Here is a 14,582-nt window from a genome sequence, read left to right as displayed (position 1 = left end):
GGATGGTCAAGGAGACATTGTTTGTGAAGGAGGGTGTTCAGAACGATTTACATGTCCTTCAGCAGGGAACAGTCCGTTGGTCCAGCACAAGCTGGGCAGCTGGTAAGGGAAGCGTTGGTGCTCAGAGGCCGGTGACAGGTGGGGGGTCTGCGGTGCGTTCTTTCCTTAGGAGAGCAGGTGGCGGGGCGCCTGGGTGGCTCAGTTCGTTAAGTGTCCGACTTCAGCCTAGGTCACGATCTCGGTGTTCCCGAGTTCCAGCCTCAGAGCCCGAAGCCTGTTTCAGATTCTGTGTCTCCTTCCCTCTCTCTGCCCCTTCCCCACTCATGCTCTGTCTGTCTCTCTCAAAAATAAATAAACATTAAAAAAAAAAAAAAAAGCAGGCGGCAAGGTGGCCTGAACGCCCTGGTCCTATTTTTGTTAAAAAGAAAGGATATGTAGTTATTAGAAAACAAAGTCTAGGGGCGCCTGGGTGGCTCTGTCAGTCAAGTGTCTGACTTTTGATTTCAGCTCAGGTCATGATCTCATGGTTTGTGAGATCGAGCCCCGCGTCAGGCTCAGTGCTGATAGAATGGAGGCTGCTTGGGATTCTCTTCTTCTCTCTGCCCCTCCCCTGCTCTCTCACATGCACGTGCTCACTCTCTCTCTCTTAAAATAAATAAATAAATAAATAAATAAATAAATAAATAAACCAACAAACATAAAAAGAAAAAGAAAACAAAGTCTAAAAGATACACTAAAAATTCTAACGTGTTATCTCTATCAGGTAATGGACTGACCTGATAAGACTATCGGGTGATTTTTCTTTTCTTCTATATTTTCTATAGTTTTTCACACAGAGCTTGTCCAGCCTGAGCCCTGGCCCTGTTCTCACTCCCATCAGCACAGGCACGGCCCCCTGCCCCCCTTAGAAATGGGAGAAACGATCAACATCCTCCTCCCCGAGACACTCAGCTTGTGCTTCCTGCCTGCAGCCCATTTCCCAGAGGGGAACACTGAGGGGTCAGGACTGCAGGGTCCTTATGAGACCAAGTACGGCTGGGTCAGCCCCTCCTGTAGCAAGACGCCCTCCCCGCAGCGGGTAATCAGCAAATGTTCATCGCTGTGGCTTCGAATTATTTGTCTTTTCCTGCCCACCTCTCGATGCCACTAAGCGCCCCCAGTAGTCCCTTTCGCTGAGCCTGTCCGGGTGCCGTTGGTCACGTGGGACAGAGAAAATACATCTCTGCATCTCTCGTTGTCTGCCTCCGTGGGGAGGGCCATTCTGCCCTGGCCCAGGGGCTCAGTAGTGCTTTGTGAGTGGGCGATCCCTTGGCCCCCAGTTTAATAACAGTCCCATGAGGTCAGTTAGGCTGCCCACTGATTGGAGGAGCCCCTTCTATCTTCTGTGATCTGTGAACGCATGAGGCAAAGGCCCATGGTCAGAGGGCCCATGTGAGGAGCACGCCGATGCCCCTGGGGAGTCCGGGAAGGCTTCCTGGAGGAGGTGGTACCAGGCTGAAGGACAGGGTCACGTGGGGCCAGCCGGATGAGGCCGGTGTGAGCAGAGAGTGGGGAGCTGTAGGTCGAGCAGGGGGTCAGCATGGGCGAGGCTGTGGAAGGAGCGGGTGTGACCTGGGGAGCAGTGTCTCCGTGTCCCAGTTTACGGATATACAGCCCGAGACGCCAGAGCGCAAAGAGGCTTGGCCGAGGGATGAGGGTGGCGGGACCGTTGGCTCTTTCAAGTGGACGGTCAGGACGGTCCGCCCCTGCTCTGCGGTTGCGTGTGCCCGGCCTCGTTTGCTCGCTCTCCCCGCTCCCGCTTACAGGGGGCACGTCTCCCACAGCGCTGGGCGCCTTCCGCAGACGCCGTTTGTAATGAACGTCTGGTCTGCAGCTTTGATCCGCTCCTCCGGCGAGGTGGGCAGAGCGGGGCGGGGGTTTCTGGGGGTTTCTGGGAGTCTGGCTCGGCTCTGCCGGGCCGCTCCCCAGCAAGCGCCGCCAAGTGCGTGGCCCCCAGCGGGTGGGATGACGAGCCGTCCCTGCTGACCACTGGGCCCTGTCCCCCGCAGACTGAGAAGGACATCCTGCTGCGGCCCGAGCTGGAGGAACTGAGGAACGAACATTCTGCTCGCTTCAAGCTCTGGTACACGGTGGACAAAGCCCCCGAAGGTGAGGGGAGGAAGCGCTGAGGGGGCCGGGGCCGGGGTGGGGGGGGGGCACTGGACCCTTCCCGGGGTTGAGCCTTCTGCACCCTTCGTCTCCAGTGGTGCTCAGGATGGCCGTGTGCAAAGGAGGTACCCTTTTATGATGCCCTCTCACAAAAATGAGGAAGGAGGGATCAGAGAGGGGAAGTAAGTGTCCCACAGCACACAGCTAGAAAGCACCAGAGCCGGGGCTTGAACCCACATCCTCCTCCCCCAGAGCCCAAGGCCCTCCCTGGCTGCCCCGCCCCCCACCGGACAAAGAAAGTTGGCCTTTCTCCCCTTGGTCGGGGGCTCCCTCTGGGGCAGGTCTTCAGGGTCACTGCTGGGGTTGGGGGCAACTGCCCCGCTTTGCACTTTGCACCCTGTAAGGCACGTTACGCCCATTTTTTTCCCTGGGCAGCCGCTGGGGTCAGGCCGACGCACCCTTACCCTCATTCGACCTGTCCGGGTAGGCTGTTTGCCAAGGTCACGTAGGAGGCAGTGGATGAGGGCCACCTCCAAAACCCGAACCGAGGCTGCCCCCTGGGAGTTAAATTCCGCTTCATTCTCCCGCTTTGGGTGGAGACGTGGGTACGGGAAATACCTGAGTCTCTTCTTTGCTGTGAGAAAAGCAGCAGGTCGGGCTTCTTGGCCGGTGGTCCTGATGGCGTCTGGCTGCAGGGTTGGGAGCCTGCAGGGAGGTGGTGCAGCCTCGGAGACCCCCACTCCCTCCAGAGGCCCCTCAGCCAGCCGTCCTTCCATGTCCTTCCTTCGTGTCAGGCTGCAGCCCCACGGGCCGGGCCTTTCCGCTTTTCAAGAGAAGCAGCGCCCTGCATTTTCATGGGAAACTTCTAAGTGGTGGGAAATGGACATTTTTGAAGCATCCTTAGGGCACCGGCGTGTGATGTCATTCGCATCCGCCCCCCCCCCCCCCCGCCCCGGCGTCCACCTTCCCCGGAACCGGGCAGACGGGCTCTAGGGGCAGGTGCCCATCTCATGAGTGGGAGAAGCCACCCTTCAGGGTTGACAGATCGGGTCCTGGGCCTCCTGGCTGAGACCTAGGCTGGGATGTAGGTGAACTGTGGACCGGACGGCAGTGCCCTGAGGCCCCTCGCCAGCCGGCCGCCCTGGACCAGCCCATCCAGGCTCCTGGTGGAGCCCTCGCTCTGTTCAGGAAGCCAGCTTGGCCCCGTGAGCTGATGCTCTCGTGGAGGAAGATGAACACGAAATAGGTTTATTAGCACGTTATAGAGCAGAGGACCTAACCCTTGGGCAACAGCAGGATTAGGGGCACTGACCGTGCCGTCAAAAAATCTGCATATAACTTTTTTTTTTTTTTTAACGTTTTTATTTATTTTTGGGACAGAGAGAGACAGAGCATGAGCGGGGGAGGGGCAGAGACAGAGGGAGACACAGAATCGGAAACAGGCTCCAGGCTCTGAGCCATCAGCCCAGAGCCTGACGCGGGGCTCGAACTCCCGGACCGCGAGATCGTGACCTGGCTGAAGTGGGACGCTTAACCTACTGCGCCACCCAGGCGCCCCAACTTTTTTTTTTTGATGTTTACTTATTTTTGAGAGAAAGAGAGACAGTGCGAGTGAGCAGAGGAGGGGCAGAGAGAGAGAGGGAGGCACAGAATCCGAAGCAGGCTCCAGGTTGAGCTGTCAGCACAGAGCCCGACGCGGGGCTCGAACCCATGAACTGTGAGATCATGACCTGAGCCGAAGTCGGACGCTTAACCGACTGAGCCACCCAGGTGCCCCAGCATATAACTTTTGACTCCACAAACACTTAACTACTAAAATAGCCTACTGTTGACCAGAAGCCTTGTCGATAACAGCCGATTAACACATATTGTGTGTATTTTTACACACCGTATTCTTACGATAGAGTAAGCCAGAGAAAGTGGTATTAAGAAAACCGTAAAGAAAATATATTTACTGCACTAACCGGAAAAAATGTAATGTAAGCGGACCCGTGCTGTTCACGGGCAAACTGTAGACTCCGGCAGGGAGGGGTGGCAGGAGCACAGGTTCCTGGAGTTTCTCTTTTTTTTTTATAGTAAAGAAAGGAACATTTAGCTTGTATTTGTGTCTCACTGGAAGTCGGGGGCGTGGGGGGGGGCGGGAATGAGAGGAACGGGAGAGGTTTACTCCCTTCTGGTTACAGTTTCTAGTGGCGTGGGAGGGTAGGCTCCACCCGTGGCGGGGCGGGGCCTCCTTGTCCCCGCTGCCTGCGGAGGAGGGGCCGGCGCTGACCCCTGCTGGTGGCACACACCAGAGCGCGGCCTCCTGGGGGCTGTTGTAAGGGGCACCCGCTACCCGCCAGAGGAGGAGCTGGGCTGGGTCGTCTCCTGGCACCTCGCACTTGCCTTTATTGTTACCCTGACCCACAGTTCAGGAGGAGTCGAGGTGTTGCCACAACGTTAGGTAGAAGCTGAAATTCTAGGTGCCACGAGAAAGTTGGTGTAGCAGGCGGGCAAGGGCCGTCGTGGAACTGAGTGAAGGAATGGGGCCTGGGGCCAGCTCACGTGCAAGTGCGGCTGGCCTGTGCAGTACACGTGTAAACAAAAACGCACTATTTAAACAAAATCCGGGTCAGTTCGCGATGTCTTCTATAGCCGCGCATTGTACATACTAGCAAATACAGCTCAGTCCCGTGCATATCTTTAAAAATAAACTTGGGGCGCCTGGGTGGCGCAGTCGGTTAAGCGTCCGACTTCAGCCAGGTCATGATCTCGCGGTCCGTGAGTTCGAGCCCCGCGTCGGGCTCTGGGCTGGTGGCTCAGAGCCTGGAGCTGTTTCCGATTCTGTGTCTCCCTCTCTCTCTGCCCCTCCCCCGTTCATGCTCTGTCTCTCTCTGTCCCAAAAATAAATAAACGTTAAAAAAAATAAATAAATAAAAATAAAATAAACTTATACCGGAGCGCCTGGGTAGCTCAGTCGGTTGAGCGTCAGACTTGGGATCAGGTCACGATCTCACCACTTGTGGGTTCGAGCCCCGCGTGGGGCTCTGTGCTGATGGCTCAGAGCCTGGATCCTGCTTCAGATTCTGTGTCTCCTTCTCTCGCTGCCCCTCCCCTGCTCGCTGGCACTCTGTCTCTCTCAAAAATAAACATTAAAAAGTAAAATAAACTTACACCAAAAATAAAGTCAAAAGAAACTTCTACCTCCTCCACCCACCTCTGCCAGCCCCCTCCCCTGCCTCTGGCAACCAGCAATCCGTTCTCTCTGTGAGCTTGCGGTTTTTTGTCTTTGGGTTTTTTCTTTCTTTCTTTTTTTTTTTTTTTTAAAGATTCCACATGTAAGTGACTCATACGGTGTTTGTCTTTCTGTCTGACTCATTTAGCATAACACCCTCGAGGTCCATCCATGTTGTCACAAATGGCAAGATGTCATTCTTTTTATGGCTGAATAATATTCCATTGTATTGAAGGGGTTCAGGTCTCACCCACACCCCTCCCCTCCAGAATGTGCCACTTTGGCACATGGGTTATTTTGAACTGAAGGCACTTGAGACCCTGTTGGGCTCAAGAGAAACTTCTGTCCCTTCCTCAACCACACAGAAGAATCTAAATTGAGGGTCTTTCCAGGGCGCCTGGTGGCTCCGTCGGTTAAGCGTCTGACTCTTGATATCACCTCGGGTTATGATTTCTTGGTTTGTGAGTTTGAGCCCCACATCGGGCTCTGCACTGACAGCACGGAGCCTGCTTGGGATTTTTCTCTCTCCTGTTCTCTCTGTCCCTCCCCTGCTTGCCCTCTCTGTCTCAAAATAAATAAAAATAAACTTAAAAATAGTAAATAAATAAATAAATAAATAAATAGGGGGTCTTTCTCAGAATGAGGGCTATTATCAGAGGTAAATTTTATCTGAGTGACTCATCTGTATGGCAGGGCAAATATCTAATAAACAAACATCCCTTCTTACCCTGCCATGAAGTACATTCCCTCCCTCTGAAGTCTCAGACGCCTGCCCCCTTCTCCCGGGTTCAGAATGACTTATGGACCTCATTTTGCCTGACTGCCTTTGGAATTTCCATGTCTGTGTGGATTCCCTGTATATAGGCTATTAAATTTGATTTTCGCCTATTAAGCCCTCTCGTGTCAACTTGATTCTTAGTCCAGCTAGAAGGACCTTTCAAGGGAAAGGAATTCTTGCTCTGTGAAAGCATTTGTAGCATAATTTCTTTATCCATTCATCCATCAGTGGACATTTAGTTTGCTTCCATATCTTGGCCATTGTAAACAATGCTGCAGTGAGCATAGGGTGCAGGTATCTTTTCGAGTTAGTGTTTTCATTTTCTTTTTTTTAATATTTTATTTTATTTTTGAGAGGTGGGGGGGAGGGGCAGGAGGAGAGAGAGAATGGACCCGAAGCAGGTTCAGCACTGTCGGTGCAGAGCCCAGTGCAGGGCTCGAAGCCATGAACCCTGAGATCATGACCTGATCTCACAGGCACCCCAGTGTTTTCATTTTCTTCGGATAAATACCCAAAAGTGGAATTGCTGGGTCATAGGGTAGTTCTGTTTCTAATTTTTTGAGGACCCTCCATACTGTCTTCCACAGTAGCTACACTCGCTCGCACTCACAGTGCACAAGGGTTTCCTTTTCTCCACATCCTGTCCAACACTTGTTTCTTGTCTTTTTGATGGTGGCATCCTGACAGATGTGAGGTGTGCTTTTGGATGGAATGTCCTGTAAACGTCCGTTAGGTCCATCTGGCCTAATGTGTCGCCTAAGGCCAATGTTTCCTTACTGATTTTCTGTCTGGGTGACCTAGCCATTGATATAAGCAGGGTATTAAAATCCCCCACTCTTACTGTATTGCTCTCTCTTTCTCCCTTTAGATCTGTTAGTGTTTGCTTTATGTGATCAGGTACTTCTATGTTGGGCACATAAGCGTTTACCAATGTTACATCATTGTGGGGTTGACCTCTTTACCATTATGTCTCTCCCATCTTTGTCCCTTATTTACTTCAGCTTTCTTTTCGTTTCCACTTGCACAGAACATCTGTTTCGGTCCCTTCCCTCTCGGTCTGTGTGTCCTCCCAAATGTCTAAAGTGCGTTCTTGTAGGCAGCACATAGATAGGTCCCGTTCGTCTGTTTTCGTGCAATTTCAGTGTCGTTAACGCAGTGTTCTATTAGTTTCAGGCGTACAGGGTAGTGGTTCGGAAGTTCTATACGTTACTCAGTGCTCGTCACGAAAAGTGTGCTCTCCATCCCTTCACCGTGTCACCCAGGCCCTCACCCTCCCCTCTGGCCACCATCACTGTGTTTCCCACAGTTAAAAGAGTCTGTTTTGGTCTCTCTTTTTTCTTTGTTGGTTTTTTCCCTAAACTCCACTATGAGTGAAATCGTATGGGATTGTCTTTCTCTGACTGCCTGATTTCACTTGGCATAATACTCTCTGGCTCCATCCATGTTGTAAATGGCAAGATTTCGTGGCATCTCATGGCTGAATAATATTCCCTCGTATATATGCACCACATCTTCTTATCCATTTATCCTATCAATGGACGCTTGGGCTGCTTCCCAAGGTATCTTGGCTGTTGTAGAGAACGCCGCTATAAACACTGGGGTGCATGTATCCCTTTGAATTAGTGTTTTTGTATTCTTTGCGTAAATACCCAGTAGTGCGATTTTGGACCATAGGGTAATTCTGTTTCTAATTTTTTGAGGAACCTCCATACTGTCTTCACAGCAGGTGCACCACTTTGCATTCCCACCAGCAGTACACAGGGTTCCCTTTTCTCCATGTCCTCGCCAACACCTGTTGTTTCTTGTGCTTGGATTTTAGCCATTCTGACAGGTGTGAGGTGATATCTCATTGCGGTTTTGATTTGCATTTTCCTGATGATGAGTGATGATGAGCATCTTTCCATAGGTCTGTTGGCCATCTGGGTGTCCTCTTTGGCAAAATGCGTATCACGTTTTCTGCCCAGTTTTTAGTTAGGTTGTTTTCTGGATGTTGAGCTGTATCAGGTCTTTATATACTTCAGACACTAACCCTTTATCAGATAACTCCTTTGCAAGTATCTTCTCCCATTCAGCGGGTTGTCTTTTAGTTTTGTGGGCTGTTCCCTTTGCTGTGCAGAAGCTTTTTATTTTGATGTCGTCCTAATAGTTTATTTTTGCTTTTGTTTCCCTTGCCTTAGGAGACATGTCTCGAAAAATGTTGATATGGCTGATGTTAAGAGAAATTCCTGCCTGTGCCTTCTTCTAGGAATGTTATGGTTTCAGGTCTCACATTTAGGTTCTTAATCCATTTTGAGTTTATTTTTGCACACGGCATAAGAAAGTGGTCCAGTTTTGTTCTTTTGCATGTGCCTGTCCCGTTTTCCCAACACCGTCTGTAGAAGAGACTGTCTTTTTCCCATTGTATATATATTTTCCCCCCTCAGACCAACAGCAGCCCAGTGCCCTGTCGAGGCTTTATTTGACACCACTCCCATTGTACATTCTTGCCTCCTTTGTTGAAGATTAATTGACCATATAATCATGGGTTTATTTCTGGGCCTTCTATTCTGTTTCATTGAACTATGTGTCTGTTTTTATGTTGGTATAGATAGGTCTTGTTTTTTATCCACTCACTTTTTTTTCCTCTAATTTTTTTATTTTTTACATTTATTTATTTTTGAGAGACAGAGACAGCACAAGTGGGGGAGGGGCAGAGAGAGAATGAGACACAGAATCCGAAGCCGGCTCCAGTCTCTGAGCTGTCAGCACAGAACCCGACGAGCAGCTCGAACTCCCGAATCGTGAGATCATGACCTGAGCCGAAGTCAGACGCTTAACCGACTGAGCCACCCAGGCACCCCCACTCAGTCACTTTTGATTGGAGAATTTAGTCCATTTATGCTTAGAGTAATTATGGGTAGATACTCACTTACTGCCATTTTGTTAATTATTTACTGGCTGCTTTGTTCTGGGTCAGCCAGGCTGGGGCAGGGGATCAGGGCAAACGTTTGCTTCAGATCAACCTCTTCATTCTTCAATGTTTGTTGAAAGAAGGGAGGAATTCACAGCACAGCAGTTTAATGGTCAGGGGGAGGCGGTTTGGGGTAGGTGGGCAGTCGTTGGTCAGTCACACGGCCACACTGGGACTCACCTTGTCTCCCGCCTGCAGCCTGGGACTACAGCCAGGGCTTCGTAAATGAAGAAATGATCCGGGACCACCTTCCGCCCCCGGAGGAGGAGCCGCTGATACTGATGTGCGGGCCCCCGCCCATGATCCAGTATGCCTGCCTGCCTAACCTGGACCGCGTGGGCCACCCCAAGGAGCGCTGCTTCGCCTTCTGACGGCCAGGCCCTGGCTGCTCGCACGCCTGCCCCGCACACTCACCGTGCCCCGTCCACAGCCGCCCTCCCCGCCGTTGTTCTTTAACGTCATTTCCCGCCACATCTCCCGCTGCGGCCCTGGGTGCAGCCCGCCCTGCCTGAGCTGCGGTGGTGACTCCGCTGGGCTGGTTCCCCCGAGGGACCCCTTTGGGAGCAGGGTGCTGTTACAGGCAGGCCACCTCCAGCCACCATCTGGCCCTCTTCAGTTCTTACCCGTGATGCTCAGCCCTGGCCCCGCCCTGCCTCCACCCCACCCACCCACACACTACTAGGCCAAGGCTCCCAGCACTGCGATCCACCCACCCCTCCCAGAGCAGACCGCAGTCTGGAAGCAAACACAGGTGTACGGGCAGCCCAGAGCTGCAGGTGCCAGGGACCCCCCCCAGCCACCCCTCACTACCTGCTCTGGGTCACAGCCACCTGACACTACATAACAGATAAATGCCAAAAAGTGCTCTCGGCAGGGACTGTGGGGATGAGAGTCTGCCCCCGCGCCAGCGCCCAGGCAGGCCCCGCCGGCAGGGAGCTGGGCTCTCCCGGGGCTGGAGCAGGAGGAGGAGACTGGCCCACCGGCCCAGGGCTCCTCCCGGGGACACGCAGGCCCTCCGGAAGCCTCGGCATTTTCTGCAACACACCTTAACTTCGGGCAGCTTTGGGAGTTCCAAGCTGTCGGCCCAGCAGTCTCATGGGCTGCCTCTGGGCCCTGGGCCCCCAGCCCTGATGGCAGAGCTGAGACGATGTTTATTTATTCCTCTGCCCCAAACCCGCCCGTCCTGCTGCCTGCGCCCCAGCATAGGGGAGTTTGTCTGAGCAGCGTTCTCAGTGACCTCAGTGTTGCCTTTAGACGAGGGTGGGTGAGCCTCTTGCGTATCGGCTTTTCCAGAATCATTTATGAGCAGAAAAGACGTTGAAATAAAACTTTGCTAATACTAACCCTTCTGGGGCTCCTGGAGGCTCTGTGACTTGTGTCATTGTGGGGACGGTGGCGGGGGGGGGGGGGGGAGGAGACAAGAAGGGGCTCGGCACTTATTTCAAACGTGTGTTTGTGTTTGTTGTGTGAAGTTTGGACAGTACGGAAAAATATACCCGGGAGAAAAGACACCGGACGTCCAGAGGCAAACGCCGACCGCCCTGGTGAAGCCACGTGGCCCACCTGAGGCCGCTGCTGTTGCCCTGTGTCACACGGTCTCCATAAGCCACGTGGATCATGATCCGTTATGTAGCAGATCCCCTGGGGTTGGACAGCTGGATTGTTTCCCACCTGTGGATTTTGAAAATGACAGCGGCTCTCTTCAGCCTCCTGTCAGATGACTTGTTTTGTTTTTTGAGGATAGATTCCTGGAGACAGAAAGCTGGGCCAGGGCGCGGGGACACTGGGGTCCAGCCTTTCAATGGCCCTGCTTTTGCCCAGCCTTAGTCATGTCATCTCAGCCATGCGAGGAGCCCTCTCCGGCCCTGTGCTGGACAACTCCGTGCGTCTGCACTGTTTCCCTTTTTGCTTTCCCCTCTGGTCGGCCCTGAGAAGCAGGGTTCATTTGAGTAAGGCAGGTATTGCTCCCCCCGTGGAGGGCTCCAAGGGGGTCCACTAGCCCCCTCGTGCCTTTGTGTCCCATTCAAGTGCTGGGGACTCGGCCGCGGCTGCCCCAACACACCCTCCCCGGCTACCGGGGCACTGGTGAGAAAGTCCTAAGCCAAGTACCAGATGGTGTCATGAGTGAAACGGTAAATGCCAAGACAAATTAGGCCACGAGGCAACGTGGGAATGAGGGCTGGTTTCTCTGAAGAGACAACGAAGCTGGCTCTGCAGGGATAGGTGTTCAAGGTGGCAGGAACAGGGAGTGCCCAGGCGTTGGGTTTGGAGCAAGCTTGTGGGATTAACGTCAAGAAACAGATGGAAGAAAGCAGGTGGCTGAGGGGACAGCGGAAATGAAGCTGGAAAAGAGGCAAACTAGCAGTGTTCTAGAGGGTGTGACCAGCAAGCGCAAAGGCCATGGGGCAGAGGTCTGCCGGATGGCTTCAGGAACACTGTGAAGGTCGGTGTGGCTGGAGGGGAGTGGGGGTGGGGTGGGGAAGTGCACTGGAAGAAACGCCTGAAGCCAAGCCACAGGCCCGGGAGCCCCTTTTTCCTCTCTTCTCTTACCTCTGTTCTGGCCCTGGCCCGCATCCTGGAGCAGGGCTGGGCTCCTTGGGGCAGCAAAGGGCTTGGCCTGGGAATCCCTTCTGCACCCCTGCCATGTGCTGGGGACTCTGCAGAGCACTGGACTCGCGTTAGGTCTCCTCAATTCTGGTCCCTTTTGGAGGATGAGAAAACAGCCCTGAGGGCCAGAATGTACACCTGCCTGAGCTCACGAAGGGCTGTTCCCAGGAGCTGAGAAGGGCATGGGTTGGACCTGGTCTCTACCCTTTCACCTTTCACCCGGTCTCAGTTTCCCACCCATAAAATGGGTGAGTGATCACGAGTCTCTACCCTCTCTTGACTCCCACCCTTTCAGAGTAACATTTACAGGGGCGCCTGGAGGGCTCAGTCGGTTAAGCATCCGACTTCAGCTCAGGTCATGATCTCACAGTTCATGGGTTCCAGCCCCGCGTTGGGCTCTGTGCTGACAGCTTGGAGCCTGGAGCCTGCTTCAGATTCTGTGCCTCCCTCTCTCTGCCCTTCCCCCACTCGTGCTCTGTCTCTGTGTCTCTCTCAAAAATAAGGAAACATTAAAAAACAAATTAAAGTGACACTTATAACAGACCCTTTTAGCCTCCTGAAGTGAATTCGCAGGTAATATCACCAGCCTACACACAGAATTTTATTTTATTTTATTTTTTTAATTTTTTTTTTTCAACGTTTATTTATTTTGGGGACAGAGAGAGACAGCGCATGAACGGGGGAGGGGCAGAGAGAGAGGGAGACACAGAATTGGAAACAGGCTCCAGGCTCTGAGCCATCAGCCCAGCGCCCGACGCGGGGCTCAAACTCACGGACCGTGAGATCGTGACCTGGCTGAAGTCGGTCGCTTAACCGACTGAGCCACCCAGGTGCCCCCACACAGAATTTTAAAAAATCAACACAAATCTCCAGCTATATTATAAAAGAGCAAGAAAGAAAAGGAACTTACAAAATGATGCACATTTCAGTGTGTAAATGCTGGCCCATGTCCCCCAGAAGGAGGGTGGGCAGGGGTGTGCCCAGGCGCGGAGTCCTGGACTGTCACAGCCCCTAAATGCAACCTGACTCCCCCAGTCCCCCGCTGACAGGGGCCCGGATTTCCCAGGCGGGGCAACGTTCTTGGTGGGTTTCCAAACAAAGCAGGACCCAGTTCCTCTGGCTATGGCGCGGCTGCATTCCCGGCAACCCCGTGCCTGTTCACACTGGGCAAAAAGTCCTGCGTGCTCTTAAGCGAAATGGAGCGAAGCCCGGGCTGGGAGAACCGTAACAGGCCTCACCCCCCCTGGAATGCCGCAGGCGTGGGGAGGGCCCACGCCTCAGGACTGCCACACCCTAGTCCCCAACCGCCACGTGACAGGATTCCCGGATCCCTGTCCCGCCGACCAGCCGACACCACCCTATGGAGCTCCGAAATGCCTCCGGGGAGGGCCACCCGCTGACAGCTGATCTCAATTCTTTACCTTACTGAACTGGCTTAAAAAATAACCCCTCGGTCACTGTTTTACATCGCCCTTAAGGCGTGTCGGGGCCTTAACTCCCGCGGTCCCCTGGCCCCTCCCTCGTTCCTCTGCACCTGCCCAGCAGGCGAGCCTGGGACCCTCCCTTCCTCTACCTGGTCCCCCTCCCCGCAATTCCTGGAAGGAGGAAGGAAGGGAGAGGCTAGAGGTCCCGCTCTGGAGCTAAGAAAGGGAAGGCCAGCCAGCACCCCACCGCGGCTGCGCTGATGGGACTTGGATTCCCTTCCTCGGTCTGGTGCCCAGCCCTCCAGCTTTATCAGCCCTTGCCCGCAGAGCTTCTGATGCCAGTCTGAATGGTGGCGTGTTCTGTCGACAGTAACTCCGCTGGCATCACCGGACTGAGAAATTAGTAACTCCGTACAGTACGTGCTCTTGGCTGTTCTAAAGACGTTGCATGTATTATTATTATTATTTTTTCTACTGATCAAGCAACAAACATATTGGACACTCACCTCGTGCCGGGCTTAGCGCTGGGTCCTGGGGCGGCCTCTTCTATAGCAAAGGCAATTCCGCGTGTCCAAGATTTTCAGTCTGTCACGCAACCCCCGCAACGACCTGCTATTTGCCCCATTTTATAGATCAAGTAAACCGCAGCATAACGAGGAGAAGCAATTTGCTGGTGAAAGCCATACCGCCAAGAAGCGCGGCTCGAGGGGACCCAAGGGGTCCTCCAGCTGTCACCCCGTGAGCTGCAACGCGAGCGCCTACTGTATGCAGCCGGTAGCCGCAGGCATCTTTCGCTCTAACCCACAAGTAGGCAGCTGTCCTTATTCTAGGGTTCCAGGGGCAAGAAACTGGCTACGGTCGCCAAGCGGAAGGCAGTCCGTGAATCACTAAATCGAAAAACCGGGCCAGCTTAGCAAGACAAAAAAAAAACCGGGGATAATAAATGCCAAGAGCGGGGCTGATAGGCACAGAAAGACCTTTCTACAGTCCGAGCTGTTACTTCGCAAGAAACTACCTACTCTTTTAAAACTGACATTTAACCAGAAGACACCGGTCTGTTTTTTCAGTGATTAGAAGGGGGACGGGCAGATCGCGACTCCCAGGCATCCCGCAAAGTAGGCGGGTCACCTTAGGGGCAACCTTTACCCGCTCAAAAATTCGTCTCACATTAGCAGTGAGGATTCGGGCGTCACCCCGAATCGTTATTTTCCTTACTCATAAGTTTAAGGCATAAAGAGGGAAGCGTGTTACTCCCAGGGTAATAAATTCCATTCTCATTTGCCCTACGGTGAGTATCAGAGTCGAGCATTGAACTAAGAGCCCGATTCCTTTGCAGTTCGTCTCATTCACTAGTTAAGTTTTTATGTCGCTTTCCATTTTATTTCTTCGTCTGAGGAGAACAGGGAGCCGTAGGCCCCCCGACCGCCGTATGCAGATAAGCAGCTAGCGTCGCAAAGGCTC

The 14,582-nt window shown here is 53.1% G+C and overlaps 1 protein-coding gene and 1 non-coding gene across 2 annotated transcripts in view; one reads left to right on the top strand and one right to left on the bottom strand.

The window, feature by feature from the left end:
* LOC122472857 (NADH-cytochrome b5 reductase 3) overlaps window positions 1–10,433 on the top strand; it is a 28,092-nt gene extending 17,659 nt beyond the window's left edge. The window contains exons 8-9 of the mRNA XM_043562794.1: window positions 2,049–2,148; window positions 9,289–10,433. Of these exons, the coding sequence (XP_043418729.1) occupies window positions 2,049–2,148; window positions 9,289–9,461 (273 nt within the window). The 3' untranslated portion in view covers window positions 9,462–10,433. The remainder of the gene's footprint in view (window positions 1–2,048; window positions 2,149–9,288) is intronic.
* A 3,770-nt stretch (window positions 10,434–14,203) lies between these two features.
* On the bottom strand, window positions 14,204–14,353 carry LOC122474079. Its single transcript, XR_006294780.1, has one exon. It is a non-coding gene; the product is annotated as a U12 minor spliceosomal RNA (small nuclear RNA).
* Between the last annotated feature and the right edge of the window lie 229 nt (window positions 14,354–14,582).

This window comes from Prionailurus bengalensis, chromosome B4 (assembly GCF_016509475.1).
Source record: "Prionailurus bengalensis isolate Pbe53 chromosome B4, Fcat_Pben_1.1_paternal_pri, whole genome shotgun sequence".
NCBI classification, from domain to species: Eukaryota; Metazoa; Chordata; class Mammalia; order Carnivora; family Felidae; genus Prionailurus; species Prionailurus bengalensis.
This window is presented reverse-complemented; position numbering and strand designations above follow the sequence as displayed.